Consider the following 20,029-nt stretch of genomic DNA (forward strand, 5'->3'; position numbering starts at 1 on the left):
GATAGTCAACATCCTTTTCCAGTATATGTGCTTTAGAGTGGATAGTCAACATCAGTTACCAGTATATGTGCTTTAGAGTGGATAGTCAACATACCAGTATATGTGCTTTTTCAACATCCCAGTATATGTGCTTTTAAGGTGGATAGTCAACATCCTTTTCCAGTATATGTGCTTTAGAGTGGATAGTCAACATCAGTTACCAGTATATGTGCTTTAGAGTGGATAGTCAACATCCTTTACCAGTATATGTGCTTTAGAACGGATAGTCAACATTCTTTTCCAGTATATGTGCTTTTAAGGTGGATAGTCAACATCCTTTTCCAGTATATGTGCTTTAGAACGGATAGTCAACATCAGTTACCAGTATATGTGCTTTAGAGCGGAGAATCAACATCAGTTACCAGTATATGTGCTTTAGAACGGATAGTCAACATCAGTTATCAGTATATGTGCTTTAGAACGGATAGTCAACATCCTTTTCCAGTATATGTGCTTTTAAGGTGGATAGTCAACATCAGTTACCAGTATATATGGATAGTCAACATCCTTTTCCAGTATATGTGCTTTTACGGTGGATAGTCAACATCCTTTTCCAGTATATGTGCTTTAGAACGGATAGTCAACATCAGTTACCAGTATATGTGCTTTAGAGAGGATGGTCAACATCCTTTACCAGTATATGTGCTTTAGAGAGGATAGTCAACATCAGTTACCAGTATATGTGCTTTAGAGAGGATGGTCAACATCCTTTTCCAGTATAAGTGCTTTAGAGAGGATAGACAACATCGGTTACCAGTATATGTGCTTTAGAGAGGTGCATCAGTTTCCAGTATATGTGCTTTAGAGTGGATAGTCAACATCAGTTACCAGTATATGTGCTTTAGAACGGATAGTCAACATCCTTTTCCAGTATATGTGCTTTTAAGGTGGATAGTCAACATCCTTTTCCAGTATATGTGCTTTAGAGTGGATAGTCAACATCAGTTACCAGTATATGTGCTTTAGAACGGATAGTCAACATCCTTTTCCAGTATATGTGCTTTTCCAGTATATGTGCTTTTAAGGTGGATAGTCAACATCAGTTACCAGTATATGTGCTTTAGAGTGGATAGTCAACATCCTTTTCCAGTATATGTGCTTTTAAGGTGGATAGTCAACATCCTTTTCCAGTATATGTGCTTTAGAACGGATAGTCAACATCAGTTACCGGTATATGTGCTTTAGAACGGATAGTCAACATCAGTTACCAGTATATGTGCTTTAAAGTGGATAGTCAACATCAGTTACCAGTATATGTGCTTTAGAGTGGATAGTCAACATCCTTTTCCAGTATATGTGCTTTTACGGTGGATAGTCAACATCCTTTTCCAGTATATGTGCTTTAGAACGGATAGTCAACATCAGTTACCAGTATATGTGCTTTAGAGTGGATAGTCAACATCCTTTACCAGTATGTGCTTTACAGAGGACAGACTACATCCTTTACCAGTATATGTGATTTGGAGAGGATAGACAACATCGGTTACCAGTATATGTGCTTTAGAGTGGATAGTCAACATCAGTTACCAGTATATGTGCTTTATATGTCAACATCCTTTTTTATGTGAGAGTGGATAGTCAACATCAGTATATGTGCTTTTTCAACACCAGTATATGTGCTTTAGAGTGGATAGTCAACATCCTTTTCCAGTATATGTGCTTTTAGAGGTGGATAGTCAACATCCTTTTCCAGTATATGTGCTTTGTCAACTTTACCAGTATATGTGCTTTAGAGAGGATGGTCAACATCCTTTACCAGTATATGCGCTTTAGAGAGGACAGACTACATCATTTACCAGTATATGTGCTTTAGAGTGGATAGTCAACATCCTTTTCCAGTATATGTGCTTTATGATGCTTTCAACATCCTTTACCAGTATATGTGCTTTAGAGAGACTACATCCTTTGGATGGTCAACATCCTTTACCAGTATATGCGCTTTAGAGAGGATAGTCAACATCAGTTACCAGTATATGTGCTTTAGAGTGGATAGTCAACATCCTTTACCAGTATATGTGCTTTCAACATCATCGGTTACCAGTATATGTGCTTCAGAGTGGATAGTCAACATCAGTTATCAGTATGTGCTTTAGAGTGGATAGTCAACATCCTTTACCAGTATGTGCGCTTTAGGTGGATAGTCAACATCCTTTTCCAGTATATGTGCTTTAGAACGGATAGTCAACATCAGTTACCAGTATATGTGCTTTAGAGTGGGATAGTCAACATCCTTTACCAGTATATGTGCTTTAGAGAGGATAGTCAACATAGTTACCAGTATATCAGTTACCAGTATATGTGCTTTAGAGAGGATGTGCAGTATTGTGCTTTAGAGAGGATAGTCAACATCGGTTACCAGTATATGTGCTTTGGAGAGGATAGACTACATCGGTTACCAGTATATGTGCTTTAGAACGGATAGTCAACATTCTTTTCCAGTATATGTGCTTTTAAGGTGGATAGTCAACATCCTTTTCCAGTATATGTGCTTTTAAGGTGGATAGTCAACATCCTTTTCCAGTATATGTGCTTTAGAACGGATAGTCAACATCAGTTACCAGTATATGTGCTTTAGAGCGGAGAATCAACATCAGTTACCAGTATATGTGCTTTAGAACGGATAGTCAACATCAGTTACCAGTATATGTGCTTTAGAGTGGATAGTCAACATCCTTTTCCAGTATATGTGCTTTTACGGTGGATAGTCAACATCCTTTTCCAGTATATGTGCTTTAGAACGGATAGTCAACATCAGTTACCAGTATATGTGCTTTAGAGAGGATGGTCAACATCCTTTACCAGTATATGCGCTTTAGAGAGGATAGTCAACATCAGTTACCAGTATATGTGCTTTAGAGTGGATAGTCAACATCAGTTACCAGTATATGTGCTTTAAAGAGGACAGACTACATCCTTTACAAGTATGTGCTTTAGAGAGGATAGACAACATCGGTTACCAGTATATGTGCTTTGGAGAGGATAGACTACATCGGTTACCAGTATATGTGCTTTAGAGAGGATAGACAACATCGGTTACCAGTATATGTGCTTTGGAGAGGATAGACTACATCGGTTACCAGTATATGTGCGGTTACCAGTATATGTGCTTTAGAGAGGATAGTCAACATCCTTTTCTAGTTTGTTTCACAGTGGATGTTCAAGAATTTCTTTTACTTAGATGCGTATCAGTTTCAAGTATGTTAGATCTTGGGTGCATGTCTATTGTAAGTAATTCACATGCAGCTATTTTTTGTAATGTTATTTCCATCCATTTTTATTACAACCCCAACAAGTTGCTCTTGAACCTCCTTATCTAAAACTCCTGAGGTAATCTTTTCATTGGAGAGATAATAAGGTTAAACTGTATACATATTCTTAAAAAATCATTACAAAATTGTAGCAATTGTATGGACTTGTACATACTTGAGATCTATGATCATAGCAGTAAACTTATTGTGCAATTTCCCTATAATTATGGTAACAACCTAGTAATCAGCTAATGATTTCTGTGATAAGAAATCCTAAAATGAACACAAGTCTTCAACTTGTGAAATTTTGATAATGCAGAAATAGATTTCAATCATTATCAACAATCTAAAATAGTTACAACACAAACAAATCCATAACAAATCAACCATAGGTTTAAATATTTTTATTTCAACTTGTATGACAGAGGGACATGTTGTTTAAAAACATCCCTTTGTACACAACCTGAAACTTGTAAACTCATTCACCTAGACAAACAGCACTATGTTTTTCTTCCTTGTTTCAAAACAAAAAACACATCCTTTAGTATTATCACCAAAGAGCTTCCAACGAATCCGGCTTCCAATTTGATAATGAAAGTCCAACAAATTTTTCTTGTTGGTTTTGTAAGTATTCACACACACATTCAGCTTCTGACACAGTTTATTATATAAAATGGTCTATGTTTTTTTATCTTATTACGACTGCTCTTCTGCCAACCTGTCTGCCTTGGCTACCACCTCTTCAATAGATCCCACAAGGTAGAATGCAACCTCAGGCAAATGGTCATAATTTCCTGCAAGAAGATTACAAAAACATTCAGAATTTGGTATTTGTCAACATCAGACAGCATTTTTTTTCAGTTTTTAAAAGTTTTGATTGTTTCTAGACAAGCTATCTTACTTATACAAAAACAATGACTGAATTTTTTCTTCATTTGAGATTTGGAGATAACACTACATTCTTTGATTTAGAAGAAACATGATAAACTAAATAAAACCTGAAGCATACAGCAGTTTGGAAATTACAAATGAATCTTAGGTGATCAAAAAACTTGTTCTTTGAAAGAATTGGGGCAAGGAGGAGCTCATACAATATGGAGAATAGATCTTCATAATAGGGACATATATATATGTATTATGCTAGTTTCAGATCATTTCAAGCATTTTCTGTTGGTACTCTCTCAGTTTACAAACATACCAGCTAAAATGTCCTTGAATCCTTTGATGGTCTCTTTGAGTGGTACATATTTGCCCTCCTGACCTGTGAACACCTCAGCCACCTGGAAGGGCTGTGACAGGAACTTCTGCATCTTACGAGCCCTGATCACAGTCATCTTGTCATCCTCAGACAACTCGTCCATACCCAGGATAGCAATGATATCCTGGAGGGACTTGTAGTCCTGCAAGCAAACAATACCATATCCTCAATAACCAGACAATAGCTATAATGTTTAAGAAACATACAGTGGTTCCATAAGATTTCCATATATTTCAAAAGACCTTGTACATAAACATTTTCAGTAAAAAATTTCATGGAGAAAAATATTTTTTTTTGCAGGGAAATTGATGTACAAGTATATTTTTTTTTCTCATCTTCCCCGAAACCATTAATTCTTACATGCAAAACACTACTCTCAAAGCAACATTTCTCAAAGAAATACTTGTGCTTCACTCCTTACGAAATCCAAACAGCTGAAGGGAAGTCCTTACCTGCAATACTTTTTGTACACCACGAGCAACAACATAGTGCTCCTCTCCCACCACGTTGGCATCAAGAATACGGGAGATGGAGTCAAGGGGATCCACAGCAGGGTAGATACCCAACTCAGAAATACCTCTGGACAACACAGTGGTGGCATCCAAATGGGCAAATGTGGTGGCAGGAGCAGGATCAGTCAAATCATCAGCAGGTACATAGATAGCCTGAAACATGTGGAATAGTTGCTATTAATTCTAGCATTTAGACAATTCACCCTTGCTGGTCTTCTTCAGCATTGATGTAGGATTTTTTATGGTGGGTCCAGAGCACCATATTCAATATTTTGATGAGTCCAATTACAATACTTAGTGGGATCTCAAGATTTAATTGAAAGAAAAGGAAAGCTAGAGTCAAGGAACATTTGAGTTTCAAAACATTGTACCTGTACTGAGGTGATGGATCCCTTCCTTGTGGTGGTAATTCTTTCCTGCATGGTACCCATGTCTGTGGCTAGTGTAGGCTGGTAACCTACAGCAGATGGGATACGACCCAGCAAGGCAGACACCTGGATAAAATACGAAGCATTTGATTGACACCAGTGATATGGCCAAACTTTGCTATACTAATCAATTGCACCTTTAAGCAGGGGTGTACCTGTCTCGGGTATACTTTTCAAGAAAAATTGTAGAATGTCTTAAGAAATTTCATATGCCTTATGACCCTCAACAAAAATGTTTTAGATATAAATGGCCTCACTGACCATGCTAATTATTATCATTGTTGTCAGCTGTATTGCTTTTTCTCAAGACTTTTGGGTCTGGCATGTTGTTGAATCCTTTTACCTCTGAGCCAGCCTGAGTAAATCTGAAAATGTTGTCAATGAAGAGCAATACATCCTGTCCTTCCTGGTCACGGAAATACTCGGCTACAGTCAAACCTGTAAGGGCGACACGTGCACGGGCACCTGGGGGCTCGTTCATCTGACCGTATACCAGGGATACCTGCAATATGACAATTATTTCTATTATCATGCCCCAATTGTACCGCAAACTAGAGCAAAAGAAAATACAGATGATGTCCTTTAAATATAGGTCAGACTGGCACAGCATCTTTTGTCAGATCAGGAATAGGTGGTCTTACAATATAGGCAGCTGTACAATAGATTCTGAGTTGATAAGAGGCTACTTATATCAATGACAAGAAACTGTTCACAGATTAACTGGACAATGATTATTTCCGTAAAATGATGCCTTTCTGGGTTCTCAAACTGGTGCCCACCTTGGATGAGTCATCAGTCAGACTGATGACTTTGGATGTGATCATTTCGTAGTACAGATCGTTTCCTTCACGGGTTCTCTCTCCTACACCAGCAAACACGGAGTAACCACCATGAGCTTTGGCAACGTTGTTGATCAGTTCCATAATGAGTACAGTTTTACCTACTCCTGCACCTCCGAACAAACCTGCATTACAAAACCCAACCAACTTTAGATAAAATCATCTATTAAAAAGCATCACAACTTAATCATAAAAAATAAAACAAAAACATTATGTCTGTCCTTGAGAATTCATCCATCAAAGAAAAATTTCACAATATCAGTATTTAAATAGATCTACAATTACTTCAAAATTCAAGAGTTGATCATGTACAAAAAATATGACAGGAGACATGCAAATGAAATCTAAAACAGAATCTTATTTTACCAACAGTTCAGAATTAAATCCTATCATTTTCTTTTTGGTGTTGTTATTGTTGTTTTGTGTTCATGCCCTCCAAAACTCCATGCAGACTTGCATAGGTAAATAACAATGACCTATAGCTTACCAATTTTCCCACCCTTGGCATATGGAGCCAGCAAGTCTACCACTTTGATTCCTGTCTCCAAGATTTCCTGTGTTACACTCATCTCCACAAAGTCAGGGGCTTCAGCATGAATTGATGCAAAGCTAGTAAATAAAAAATATTTCTATGTTATTCTAAAAATACAACCATACCATTACATTATCACATCTAGTAACAATCTGAGATATCACGAAATCAAGTAGGAAAACATCAGTTTAAGTCAGACTCTCACTACAGAATACATCGGTTGAAAATAAGAAATGCTCAACATTAAAACGCTCACTGTTTTGTTTGGAAGGGGCCCCTTTCGTCAATGGGTTCACCAATGACATTCATGATTCGACCCAGTGTGGCAGGGCCGACTGGAATCCTAATGGGGGAACCGATGTCCAGACAGTTGGTGCCACGCACTAGACCCTCGGTACCATCCATAGCAATTGTTCGTACAGTGTTCTCTCCTGAAAATATGAAAATTTGTATGAAGCATTTGTACACAAGATTCATATTTACATCAAATACAGAAGCACGGACTTTCAAAATGAGACACTTTTACTGTTCCCCTTCTGAGTAAAGGATTTTCATTTGCATTGAAGACTTTCTCTACTATTTCTATTCTTTTTTCATTCACTGGAACTTTTCGTTTCCTGCCGATGTTAGTTTAGATTGATCAATCCATTTTTACAACTGGTTTATTCAGAGGGTTGCCGTAATAATAAAGGTAATGTAAGAAAAAGGTCTTCATGTTGACAACTATACTTTTGAAGTGAAAACAGGAATCATTAGTACCTTACTATCATTCCATTTGGACACAATATTCTTTGCCATAAATATCTCACACTGGTGAAAACAGAAGTTCAGTACACGTTGGGTGAGTGTCAGCATTTGTGAATCTGACCCGAAAGATGGCATCACAACACCTGTTTTCTTAAAATTTTAGCAATGTAAACCAATGTTACCTTGTTACTATTAAAAATGAAAAAGTACCCCCAGCTATTTTAATTAATAGAAATGAAGTTATCAACATGCATTTATAAAGTTTATCGAGATGAAATCATAATCTGAACAAAAAATATGCTAATATTTACTTTATTTACATGAATTTAGATGCTTACATTCCCCCCTACCCCACCTAAAAGGAAATCTAAATGATACAACTTTAAAATCGAATTAACTTCCTTAAAACAGGAACTGTAAACTAATCACATGAAAATAAAGATATGTTCAACATCAAGGAAAGGGACATACCACATTACAGTATCGCCAAAATACATGGCAGAACCTCATCATCAAAGAATAGCATGAAACTTAGAAAACAGAAATTCAGTACACGTTGGGTAAGTGTCAGCATTTATGAATCTGACCCGAAAGATCGCATCATAACATCTGTTTTCTGGTAAAGAAAGAATTTTTATCAATTTTTCTCGGTTACTTGAATTGCACTTAAGTTACTTAACATGCACTTTAGGAGTTTCTCAAAAAGAAATTTCATTTGAACAGAAACTTTCTTAAATACATAGCAGGTTTACAAAAAATTTGTCTGTTTTCTGGTAAAGAAAGAATTTTTATCCAAAACGTTTCCTAAATGATTTTTCCCAGTTACTTTTTTTGCACTTTAGTTACTGACTTTTTTTGCACTTTAATTACTGAACAAGCATTTAAAGTTTTAAAGTAAATCACCATTGCTCAGAAACTTACTTATATATCTAGTTTGCTGACAAAATATATAAATGCCAACTCTCCTCCCTCCCAAGAAATTTAAAGCAAATGAAATCAATATACCTGTACAATCACACTAACTTCCATAAAATAAGAACTGTAAACTGACCACATTTAAAGATATATCCAACATCATGGCCAGTAACAAACCCCATTTTTATCTCTCAAAATACATGGCAGAACCTCATCAATGGACGATGTGAATTTTAGAAAACAGAAATTCAGTACACGTTGGGTAAGTGTCAGCATTTATGAATCTGACCCGAAAGATCGCATCATAACATCTGTTTTCTGGTAAAGAAAGAATTTTTATCAATTTTTCTCGGTTACTTGAATTGCACTTAAGTTACTTAACATGCACTTTAGGAGGTTCTCAAAAAGAAATTTCATTTGGACAGAAACTTTCTAAAATACATAGCAAGTTTACAAAAAATTTGTATTGAATTCCTCCCCACATCCCCCCGAAAAGAAAATGAAAATAAAACATCTACAAAATCACATTAACTTCCATATAACTGCAACTGTAAACTGACCACATGAAAATTAAGATATGTTCAACATCATGGCAGGTAAAATACCCCATTTTTATCTCACAAAATACATGGCAGAACCTCATCAATGGACGATGTGAATTTTAGAAAACAGAAATTCAGTACACGTTGGGTAAGTGTCAGCATTTATGAATCTGACCCGAAAGATCGCATCACAACATCTGTTTTCTGGTAAAGAAAGAATTTTTATCCAAAAAGTTTCGTAACTGATTTTTCCAAATTACTTTTATTGCACTTTAGTTACAGAACAAGCATTTAAAGTGTTAAAGGAAATCACCATCGCTCAGAAACTTACTTATATATCTAGTTTGCTTACACAAAATTTGAATGCCAACTCTCCTCCCTCCCAAGAAATTTTAAGCAAATGAAATTAATATACCTGTAAAATCACATTAACTTCCATAAAATAAGAACTGTAAACTGACCACATTTAAAGATATATCCAACATCATGGCCAGTAACAAACCCCATTTTTATCTCTCAAAATACATGGCAGAACCTCATCAATGGACGATGTGAATTTTAGAAAACAGAAATTCAGTACACGTTGGGTAAGTGTCAGCATTTATGAATCTGACCCGAAAGATCGCATCATGATATCTGTTTTCTGGAAATTAAATAATTCTTATCTAATGTCTCCAAAAATGATTTTCCCAATAATTTGTATAAATCACTGTAGTTAGCAAACATGCCTTCTTTAAAACACAGGAGTTTAATTATTCTTGATTGAACATTGAATTATGACAAAACACCTGAACTAGTGTTGGGAAGATTCTCTGTTATAATCAATGATTAATTACTTTGTTACAAGTGACAAATACAAGCGAGGTTGCTCTCCAAAAGAATAAAATCCATAAAGTATGTTAAAAATAAGCATGTGAACTATACGAAAACATTCTAATTTTTTTGGTCCAGAATGAAATGATTGTCAAAGTAAGAAGTTCTAAACATAAGGAATACAGCAATGTATGTAAATGCAGACAGATGTATGTAGGAGATGTCTTAAAAGTGAACAAAACAGATAATGTTGGTCAGACAGAAGTAGAGCAGATCTCTACCTAGACAAGGGAAAGGCAACTCAAACAGTTTTAGTTCTATTGTTGTTGCATAAACAACAAACATATGTTAATATCAATTAATAATACACATTTTACACTTCATTGTGTCTATGTAACAAGACAGCTCTGCACAAGGACTTGAGAAATTTCTTAGTTCAACTATGCCATAGTTAATGACATTAATCTGGAAATGGCACTAAATGGGTTTGTAATGGACAATCAGAAAGTTGCTTTGAACTCTCAATTATAACTTACCAACCGATTCTAGACTCAAATGTCAACACATAATAATGAAAGTTTTGATGTCAAACTATTTAGCAGATGCAACAGAAATAGACTCATCAGAAAAAAAAGAGTGAAAGTTGTTTTATCAAAGACAACTTTATGAATTTACAAAATCCAAATTGACTGAAAAATAGATAAAAAGTGGACAATGAAACTATCTGGGTTACCTAAATGCTGAGCGACCTCAAGGATAAGCCTTGGTGATCGGTTTTCCACCTCCAAAGCATTGAGGATTGGTGGTAGTTCATCATCAAACTGGACATCTACCACAGCACCAATTACAGCCACGACTTTTCCTGATGGTGTGCTGGCCTTAGCCTTGGCTGCTTCTGCTGCATAATCACCTGTTTATAAGACACATGGGAAAGTTAGAAATATTCAATATAGTAAAATATTTCATGAAAACCATCAATATCGTTTATTCTACAGAGATGATGTTGTTTGTTAAACTTGAGAATAAAAACATTTTCATTTCACCCTTTCAGATACTTGTAACAACTGCAAGTCCTGCAAGATACTATCTTGAAATAAAACACGTTTCTTGACAACCTGGTCCGAAGTAGGTTAATGTCAGTTAAACTTTGCAAACGTTGAATTTAGAGCATCATAACACAATATTTTAGTTTGAAACTTTTTTTTTATTACTAAATGACATTTTTTGTCCGTTTTCGTCTTTGACGGACTGTGACCTTTGCAGAGCCACGTCAAGTGCAAACAATTAACATTTCAAAGAACCAATTTGACAAACTTTTTAGAGCACGGGGCATTAAAAAGACTTACAAGTTATGATAATTCTTAACTCCATAGCATGAATCAAAATAAAACAGACTGTAAAATAAAGTAACCTTTGTCGAGAGTCAAGGACAACAACATAGCAATAGAGCCGGGCATGTTTTTGCGGACACCGGCTTTTTTCAATCATGTATATCTTTGAATTTTGAGTTTTGCAAATATCGACACATGAACTTACGGGTTGTGAAGAAGCTTGGTACTGCTCTTACAGCTGACTTTGTTGCTGCTGGGGTTGAAAAACCACCTTTTGTGGCTTTCCAAGCCCCGCAACATGCTCTCCTTACAGCATGCATCATGGCGGCAGGGTAAGGACGTTAGTCACGTGACTCCAACTGTACTGTGGGATTGAAATATAGTCTATATCTGATTTGTTGAAGGAGCGGATAATTTGACAGTTATAGACCGTTTCTTTTAAATACATAATCAACATGGCTATGTAGCATAAAATGATTTTCATAAAATGCAACGAATTTATTTTCGTTTCCCCGCCCTTAATAGTGGGTATATGCATATCAGGAAAGCAGGCAAATATTTTGTAGTCTTCAATAGGACGAGGAATTATGGAAATCACAGATCCTACAATACTTTTGGTAATGTGGTACACATGTTATTAACATAGCCATTTGTGATCGATAGTGGTTTCCGTGGTTTTTAACAACATCCACCCCAACTACCTCTTGTTAAAGTGTTAGTGTATCGTTTTATAAGATTTAAATAAGAAAGACATTAGCACCTAAATAAGAAAATGTCGAAAACCGCATGTAAATTGATTCACTACGACCGATGATATGGCCTGTCAATCATCCCAGTTTGCACCTGACTGGTAAAGCCAATCAGAGTGTAGCGGATATGTGTGTAGTGTAGTGCACATGAAATCGTGACGTCACAAGGTGAACACATTCAACATGGATGCCTACAGCGATAGTGGAAGCGATGGGACAGAAGACTCACAATCAGATTGCGACCTTCATATGGGATACTCTTCTTCTGATTTTGAAGTGGAGCATTCTGAAGGTATTCGACCTTATCGTTTTGAGCCAGAGCTAGGAAGTGACGACGATGAAGAAAGCGGCAATCCGCCATCGGCAATCGAGGACCGCTTGGGCTCAACCGAATGGTACGTAGACCTATATTAAGGCCCAATATAAGAATACCTTGATACTTACGGCCTTTTAATGGCCAAAGTATTTTTATTGAGCCTTAAAATTTTCGTTAAACGGAACCGTCAACTTTGCCTTCATGTATATTATAACATAACTTAACCAGGCAACATAAAACTATATCGCTGGACGAGTAATCTCGTCACTACGAACTTGGTCGGCTTGCCCATAAAGGATATGCGATGTTGTTAACCTAACATCTATACTGAGTATATATTTTTCCATCTATAAATTATCAGTTATTATTATATTAATTATTCTGTCAATAAGAATATATATAGGCCTGATCTCAATCTCTACAAAATATGTTATTGTGTACCAATGGTAATGTTGTTTGGTGAGTTTTGTAGGGAAAATATCCAGAGCATCTTGACAGAGGAAGTTGTATCTGCTCAAAAATAAATATTAAAATCCATCTACACCATTTGAAAACTACTAAATTCTGCTTGGAGCAAATAAGTTAACTAGGAAGTAAACACAGATTAGACTTCAGAGCAGCATGGAGAAGCTGCAAAACCACTTGGGACAAACACAGATTATGTTTTAGTGTTTTTTTGTTATATTTAATCCTTCACAAGGACAAATCAACTTTATTTCATATAAATATTCCTGTTGACAAAATATCCTTTGACTGATGTGATGAACACATGAAATAACACCTAGAATATCTAATAAAAAAAATAAGGGCAATCCAAAAAATCAGTATTTCTGGGAATTTATTTGGTTTTAGAGTAGAACTACTCTGTAACAAATATAACTTTCAATACCAAACAACTTTCAATAACAAATGCAATTTCCAATAACAATCTCTAACAATGCTTATGCGTTAAACATAATTCAGAATGACTATTTTACAGGTGCAAATGTGAAAACTGTCGAGAGATGCCAACAGTCCCTGAAAGTATTTGTTGCACTGAAATTGCACAGATCCAACACATCAAGAATGAGTTTCCACACCTGAACTGCATCACACAGCACCCTGGATTTCCTTCTGTTTGCCTAGATGTGTATGTGTTGCGTACAGCATATCAAGCCTTTAGACAGTACCATAATGGCAACATACCCGATGGTCCAGCGTAAGTAATAGCTATCCATTGAATGTTACATGTATATGATGTGAAATATCATACAGAGATTTGTGATTATCTGACAATTTGTTTGTTTTTCCCCTTATAAAACCTCATCTATTATTGGACTTTTGCAGTAAGAATACCAAACAAGTTCAAGTGCTGAGACTGAAAGACACCTGTGAATTATAATTTATTATAATTTATAATACCAAAATGAAAACATGACAATGCATCTGTATTTCTTGTTTATCTTTTTTCAGGCGAAACCGCTACACTGCCTACCGACAGTTTGTCCGATGGTGCTGGGGTTTTCTGGGGCGAAATGTACGAGTCCCACTTCCAGCATGTGCTGTAAATCTCATACGACAGACATTCCCGCCTGGTGATGGTGAAGAATTGAGGGGTTTCAATTATGGAGACTGAATGAAAAGTATGGTTTTGTGAATGACTAGTTTCAAGCGAAACGGGATTGGACTGATGACACAGCTTCTAGTTTTGAAGGCCGTTCAAAGGTGCTGCATAGTGCTGGAGGTGCATCCATCAGGACATCTTGTGTTTTAGTCATTCTGGTGTTTGTTGCCTTGTTGACTGTTATTTGTAGCAGCTCTTGAACGTAATCTGTCATTAAAAAAAGAAGACATTTCAATGGATTGTTGCCTTTAATTTATGTGTAGTGCCGGTCACTGCCGGTGTCATGCATAATATGTAGCCCCCGACCAAAATGTAATCGGATACTTTTTATTCCTACATAAAACATACCCCCATTGCTTAAAAGGTAACCCCCTACCCAAAATCTTCAATTTTATTTTTTTTCCCAAACTGAATAGTGAAGTTATGAAAAATGACCCAGGGGTTCCCACGATTTAGTATACTTACCGAAAGTTGGCTCCATTTTCACTTCACGGACTGTGTATTCTCCTTTCTTGTGTTTGGGATACACAATGTTGTAACAAGTGTTACCATCTTTGGTGACTGCTGGGTCCCTGCCTCCATTTTCATTGTAATGAAGGGCACCGAGTAGAAGTCTGCAATATAAACAAGAAAATAATCAGTACAGTAGTTAACAGAAGTTCAATTTGAAGTTTGAAAACTAGAAAACATATGTTAGACATAAATGCGTTTGCTCTGGCAAGGTTTTTGATGATTATTCTATAAATAGCATGTCAGAGGTTTACTGATATGTTACACATATCTAGTTCGATTAAAACCATGAAGGAATATTTTTGCTTCTAATGTGACATTTACACTCATTAGGATAATATTCAATGCACAAGATTGGTAAATAATAGTGATACAAATAAGTATCAATTTTAAACCTTACCTGCATACCATCCCATAATAGGAGAAGCCATGCATTTTTGGTGCGAAGTGGTTGATGACAGAGTGATATCCTTCCAACTCTGATGTCTGTTGGTTGGTCGAAAGCATCGGAATATCCATCTTCATCTGTCGGTTGTCCAGGATAGGCAGCAATTTCTCCAAGCTCTTTGTGCCTGAAAGTAATGTATCATCATAAAACTCAGAAAGCATTGAGATTCATAAAGAACTTAATTGACAAATATGATTTTATTTCTTTTGTTTTTATTCAAATAAATTTCTTTTTGTAATTATTTATTTTTTCAACTTTATTTGTTTTTTAAATTGGCCCAGATGTTAGCTCCCGTGGAAATTCATGGGAAGAGGATACTGAAGTGCTCAGAGAAAACCAATGTGGTCAGGCACTTCCTGTTTAAAATACATGATAAAGTCTGAAAAGATTCAATTTTTTTAAGCAACAGATTATTCTAGTGTTGTAGCAGTGCACATACCTGGCTTCAGCCATCGTTTTCTTCGTTCCAGTCCAGTGAGGTCAGGATGCAGGCACTTGGGAAACTTCTTACCATGGCCCTCATGGATGTTTTGTATATGGTTTCCAAGTGACTGCCATTTTTCCATCATCAAATCTTTATCTGCATCTGGTGTGGATGCTGCCACCCAGTATAGATGGTTGGTAATACTTCTGATCCAGGTGCTCAGCTCTCCACAATCTTTCTCCTTTGACAAGGCCAACACTTTCTTCTTAAGTCCTAGAAATAAAAAGCGTCAATTTGTTTTCCAAGCTTTCAAAAATGTCAGTTTTCTTTGTCGAGCAAAGAATATGTATAAATGACCAATGTCTTGTATCGAAACTGCTGATAGCAATTCACTACGTCCAAGTTGTAATTATTATAGTTCCCTCAAGCACATGTATACTTGAGTAGTAACATTGGAGCAATATTTAAATTATTTTACACTCTATGACAATTACCTTTAGCTACATGCCACACATCTACACAGTGTTTGGTGTCGGTCATGTTCTCTCTCACCCACTTTCTAATTTGAACATGGCGGTCAGTGACAATGGTGTGGATGTCGATGTCATGATCTTGTAGGAAAGCAATGCTGCGTGACAGTCCCTCTTTTTCCATATGACAGCTACTCTTCACTTCATTACTCTAAAATGGAGACAGCTTAATATTACAACTATTTATAAGTCTTGTGATCATGATCAACACAGGTGAAGTCCATGTAACTTAAGTTCTAAAACAACCACATTTCATTTGAATATCTGCGGGTATCTGAGATAGCGAAGAAAAAGAACAAAGTTGTGTACTTGTAAAATAAATCACAAAGAAAACCTAATATTTTACCATAAATAGGCTAAATAAGAGTATACATATAAGAGTATACAATCACCTTTAGGCAAAAGTATTCTCATTTTTTAACCATTATGTGTAAAGTTTGATTGAGACAAAACTAAATATCTGGGGAAAGGAGGCAGTGTTTGGAATATGGACACAAGCATATATGGTAAACCAAGGTTTCTCTCCCCACCCACTCACCTTTATAACTGTTTATAATATTACATTTAATTACCTGCACTAACTGCACATCAATGACCTGTCCTTGGTCCAAGTCCATGACTGAGTAGCTGCCAAACTTTGCTGAGTGGCCCGGTGTGTCACAACGACCATCTCCACCAATACATATGGGACGGTTGTTTCTTTGTATTTCTTCAAGATACATCCTCTGTCGCTCCTTCCACAAATCCACAATTGCAGGCTGCAAGTAGTTCCTCTGGTGCTTTATGAAAGTTTCCTTGGAAATGGCTGGACAATTCATAAAGTCAAATATCCTAAGGGTCTTGGCTGGAAGGGAACCAGAGAAAAGAATCCCACATGAAAGCTTCAGGTTCCCCAGAGGAATACTCCCTACCAGTGGCTGGCTATTCCACAACCTACTGTGTCCACAAACACCACAGTCCTGTTCGACTTTTATAAGAGTCCCAACATTGTTTATTATGTTCCCCAGGGAGGGTGATGAGCACTGTGGACAAACCTGGAACAAGCTCATCAAACTCTGTTCACTGACAAGGTATAGTCTGTCTTCTTTCCGAGTCCTGAAAAGTGAAACGAAGATTATTATAGATGGCTCATCACATATCAATCTCAATTCAAACTATAATAGCTGACAAATAGCTTATTTCATCTGAAATCTAGGATATGACTTCTTTGTAGTTTCCCAAATACAATTGTACAATTTATAACTACACCGGTATATTTCAAGTATTTAATAATGGACAAATATTTCAATATTTTTTTTAAAGTTATAAAACATTTTGCTGCAATCAACTCTTTACATATCAGGAAAGACCTCTCACATTTTTTTTCCAATTATGAATACCTAAAATGTTGAACTAGAATCAACATCAGATTGATGGAATATTTCCAAGATGTCAAGAAACAAATTCCGCATAGCGAGAAAAAAAAGATGAACAAAGTGACAAACATGATCGATTGTAAGTACATAATCATAATTGTACAGTAACCAACATTTGTTCATTACCTGTCATCATCATTCAAGCATTCTGAGCCAACATCCGACTCACACTCTGAAGGCTGGTAGTCCGAGTCATCTGCTTCATTTCCATGGGCTGACGATATCCATGATTGGTCCAGCTCATCTGATGTCACAGAGGTGTTGAGTTTGTCTTTGGCTGGCTTCAGGATGTTGCACTGTACCTCAACATTTTTCATCTTTGGTTTATTGGTAGTTTGACATCCTGTTACAAAATAATGACATCAATTAATATAATTATGTATGCAAAATTTATAAGCTAAATACAAATTCACATTTTTTTGAAATATTATTAAATACAAATTCTTAATCTGACAGAGTTTAAAAACAAAATAGGATCTGGATACAAATGCACCAATGGTCAAACATGTATTGAACACCGATTCAGAATTGGCAAAATAAAGCTCAGAAAGCAGTATTACAATCGGCCTCTTCTATTTGTTTGAAGGGTTGCTACATCAGTATCTCAATTGCAAAAAAAATTATGTGACTGTTTTCTTTTTCAATAAAGTTGTATGTATTGTGCATTGTCTTACCCTTTTCTTTAGTTAATGGCGTAACTTGTACTCGTACAGTTCTTGCACAGGGCTTTTTGAAAGCCAGTTGTGTCCCGCATGTCCTAGTAGTACTGATGCTAATACAGCTGCCATTCTGTACTGTTGGTGTCTGAATGAAATATACAACATGTTGAAGTTATTGTTTTCTACAGTAACATGTATGTATTTTGGGCATGATATTGATTAGAATTGGGTACCACAAAAAAAATAATATACCGGTACCACATTATACCATAGTATTTGGTGCAATATCACGCAGGTTTTTTTTTTTAATTATGAAGTTTAATAATCTAATATCAACTGTGTACCATATTTCACAATTTCATTTCTTCATAGGGGGAGGGGGGGGGGGGGGAATAAAATTGACTCTTTATTCATACCTCCAAAACTGTAGGGGTAGTGTCATCTTGGTCGGTGTCCATGGGTTCCTCGCCACTGATGTCTTTTGTCTGGCCATCAATCAATATCTCATTGATGATCTGTAAGAAAAATGAAAATATGAACCATTCAATACTTGTCAGGGCAGATTGACTGAATGACATATTTATGTACAATTGGTTTAAATACATACATAATATAGTAGTCAACGTAGAATTGAAATGTAAAACCTCGAGTTATTTGTCAATCCAAGCAACCTCCCCCCCCCCCAAAAAAAAAAATAAATAAAAAAAAATACATAAAATATATAAGTACATTTCAATTTTGTAGATGACACTAATATTTAATATATAATTTGTTCAAATTACCTAGGCATATAGAAAATGTTATGTAGATTTAAAAATCAGATCTTCAAAACATTGAATAAAACTATGCCTACATTAGGTCCCCAATACGTACCCTTCTGTTTTGACGTTTCAAAAAAAAACATAAATAAAAAAAAATACATAAAATATATAAGGATATACATTTCAATTTTGTGGATATACCACTTGTAAAATATAATGCCACACACTCATAACATGTACCAAATGTAATCGTGTTGTTCTTGTGACCCAAAAATATCAATTTTTTATAACTAATATATACCACTTGGAACATTTTAACACCCATAAACGTACGACACTTAACATATGTCACTCACATCATGTACCACTTATACCATTATACCACTCATAACATATACCTTTGGTAACATATCCCAGTGAGCACACATACTTCTTGAAACAAATGTTATAAACATATACCTATCGTATCACGTACTGTTTGTAACATATACCACTTGTAACATATACCACTTATTACTTGTAACGTATACAACTTTTATCAGATACACCACTATTTCCATATATGACATGTAACATACCACTCATAACACGTACCATTTGTAACATATAACAATCATGACACTTATACTTGTACAAATAAACCACTCAAAAGCTATATCAGTTGTAGCATATACCATTCATAACATATAACATTCAGAATACGTATCTTATTTTACAAATCGTTCTCTGTCTCACCTGTAACATATACCACTTGTAACATATACCTATCATAACACGTACTGTTTGCAACATATACTACTTGGAACATATTCTACTCATTGAAAGTAGATCTCATAACATATACAAATTTACCATTTCTAACATATACCACTCACATCATGTAATATACACCACTTGTAACATATGTTTTGAGAACACATACAACCAGGGAACACGTCAGGGCAGTATTATCTCCCCTTGTCTCTATTCTGTTGATATCAACGATTTGTTGAATGATCTTAGTAGTTCTGTATACTCGTTAGCTATATCTGATGTTAATGTCACGTGCCCAACGCAAGCTCTTCTTTCACTTACCAAACACAATTTAGATATGATTATAGATATTTGCTACAGGTATACTTGTAAATGGAGATTTAAATATAATGCCTCCAAATCTGTAGTTATTGTCTTCAATGAGAGTAGTAATGTTCGCTCACAGTCGTATCGTACTTGGTATCTAGGTGATAATGTTGTTAATGAAAGCACAAATGTTAAACACGTGGGTATTAATTTACATCAATTTAAACAGGTCGGCCTGATGTTGACGATGTTATCCACAAACTACGAGGTCAGTGTTTTACTCTACTAAATTGTAATTTATTTGGTTCTAGTATCAATCCCTTGACTGGAGTCAATCTACGTTTGTCTGTT

General features: G+C 35.8%; 3 protein-coding genes across 3 annotated transcripts; 1 reads left to right on the plus strand and 2 right to left on the minus strand.

Annotated features, from left to right (window-relative positions):
- Positions 1–3,676: 3,676 nt before the first annotated feature.
- Positions 3,677–11,540, minus strand: LOC132563254 (ATP synthase subunit beta, mitochondrial). The gene is made up of 10 exons (XM_060228012.1): positions 11,410–11,540; positions 10,607–10,783; positions 7,113–7,287; positions 6,812–6,933; positions 6,265–6,449; positions 5,829–5,987; positions 5,429–5,551; positions 4,998–5,210; positions 4,486–4,687; positions 3,677–4,081 (listed from the first exon to the last, which is right to left on the minus strand). Exons 1-10 carry the CDS (start codon positions 11,525–11,527, stop codon positions 3,984–3,986), a joined length of 1,572 nt encoding a protein of 523 aa, XP_060083995.1. The 5' UTR covers positions 11,528–11,540; the 3' UTR covers positions 3,677–3,983.
- Positions 11,541–11,969: 429 nt separating this feature from the next.
- On the plus strand, positions 11,970–14,107 carry LOC132563256 (uncharacterized). Its single transcript, XM_060228014.1, has 3 exons — positions 11,970–12,348; positions 13,249–13,467; positions 13,722–14,107. The coding sequence occupies exons 1-3, from the start codon at positions 12,137–12,139 to the stop codon at positions 13,882–13,884; spliced, it is 594 nt and encodes a 197-aa protein (XP_060083997.1). The 5' UTR covers positions 11,970–12,136; the 3' UTR covers positions 13,885–14,107.
- LOC132563255 (uncharacterized) lies at positions 13,007–18,745 on the minus strand. Its single transcript, XM_060228013.1, has 10 exons — positions 18,732–18,745; positions 18,275–18,373; positions 17,874–18,003; positions 17,326–17,542; positions 16,357–16,879; positions 15,749–15,935; positions 15,270–15,527; positions 14,783–14,954; positions 14,338–14,486; positions 13,007–14,079 (listed from the first exon to the last, which is right to left on the minus strand). Exons 2-10 carry the CDS (start codon positions 18,314–18,316, stop codon positions 13,916–13,918), a joined length of 1,842 nt encoding a protein of 613 aa, XP_060083996.1. The 5' UTR covers positions 18,317–18,373; positions 18,732–18,745; the 3' UTR covers positions 13,007–13,915.
- Positions 18,746–20,029: the final 1,284 nt, after the last annotated feature.

Source organism: Ylistrum balloti, unplaced genomic scaffold (genome assembly GCF_031769215.1).
Source record: "Ylistrum balloti isolate Yb309-2 unplaced genomic scaffold, AGI_CSIRO_Ybal_v1 Utg371654, whole genome shotgun sequence".
NCBI lineage: Eukaryota > Metazoa > Mollusca > Bivalvia > Pectinida > Pectinidae > Ylistrum > Ylistrum balloti.

Coding starts and splice junctions, on each gene's coding strand:
- LOC132563255 (XM_060228013.1), bottom strand. CDS start 18,316: ATGGACACCGACCAAGATGACACTACCCCTACAGTTTTGGAG. Junction 15,936..16,356: donor TTGATGTGCAGTTAGTGCAG/GTAATTAAATGT, acceptor TCTCCATTTTAG/AGTAATGAAGTGAAGAGTAG. Junction 14,080..14,337: donor GAAAATGGAGCCAACTTTCG/GTAAGTATACTA, acceptor TTTTAATGACAG/ATTACGTTCAAGAGCTGCTA.
- LOC132563254 (XM_060228012.1), bottom strand. CDS start 11,527: ATGATGCATGCTGTAAGGAGAGCATGTTGCGGGGCTTGGAAAGCCACA. Junction 6,934..7,112: donor GGCCCCTTCCAAACAAAACA/GTGAGCGTTTTA, acceptor TTTATTTACTAG/CTTTGCATCAATTCATGCTG. Junction 4,688..4,997: donor GTGTACAAAAAGTATTGCAG/GTAAGGACTTCC, acceptor GTTTGCTTGCAG/GACTACAAGTCCCTCCAGGA.
- LOC132563256 (XM_060228014.1), top strand. CDS start 12,137: ATGGATGCCTACAGCGATAGTGGAAGCGATGGGACAGAAGACTCACAA. Junction 12,349..13,248: donor CGCTTGGGCTCAACCGAATG/GTACGTAGACCT, acceptor ACTATTTTACAG/GTGCAAATGTGAAAACTGTC. Junction 13,468..13,721: donor AACATACCCGATGGTCCAGC/GTAAGTAATAGC, acceptor ATCTTTTTTCAG/GCGAAACCGCTACACTGCCT.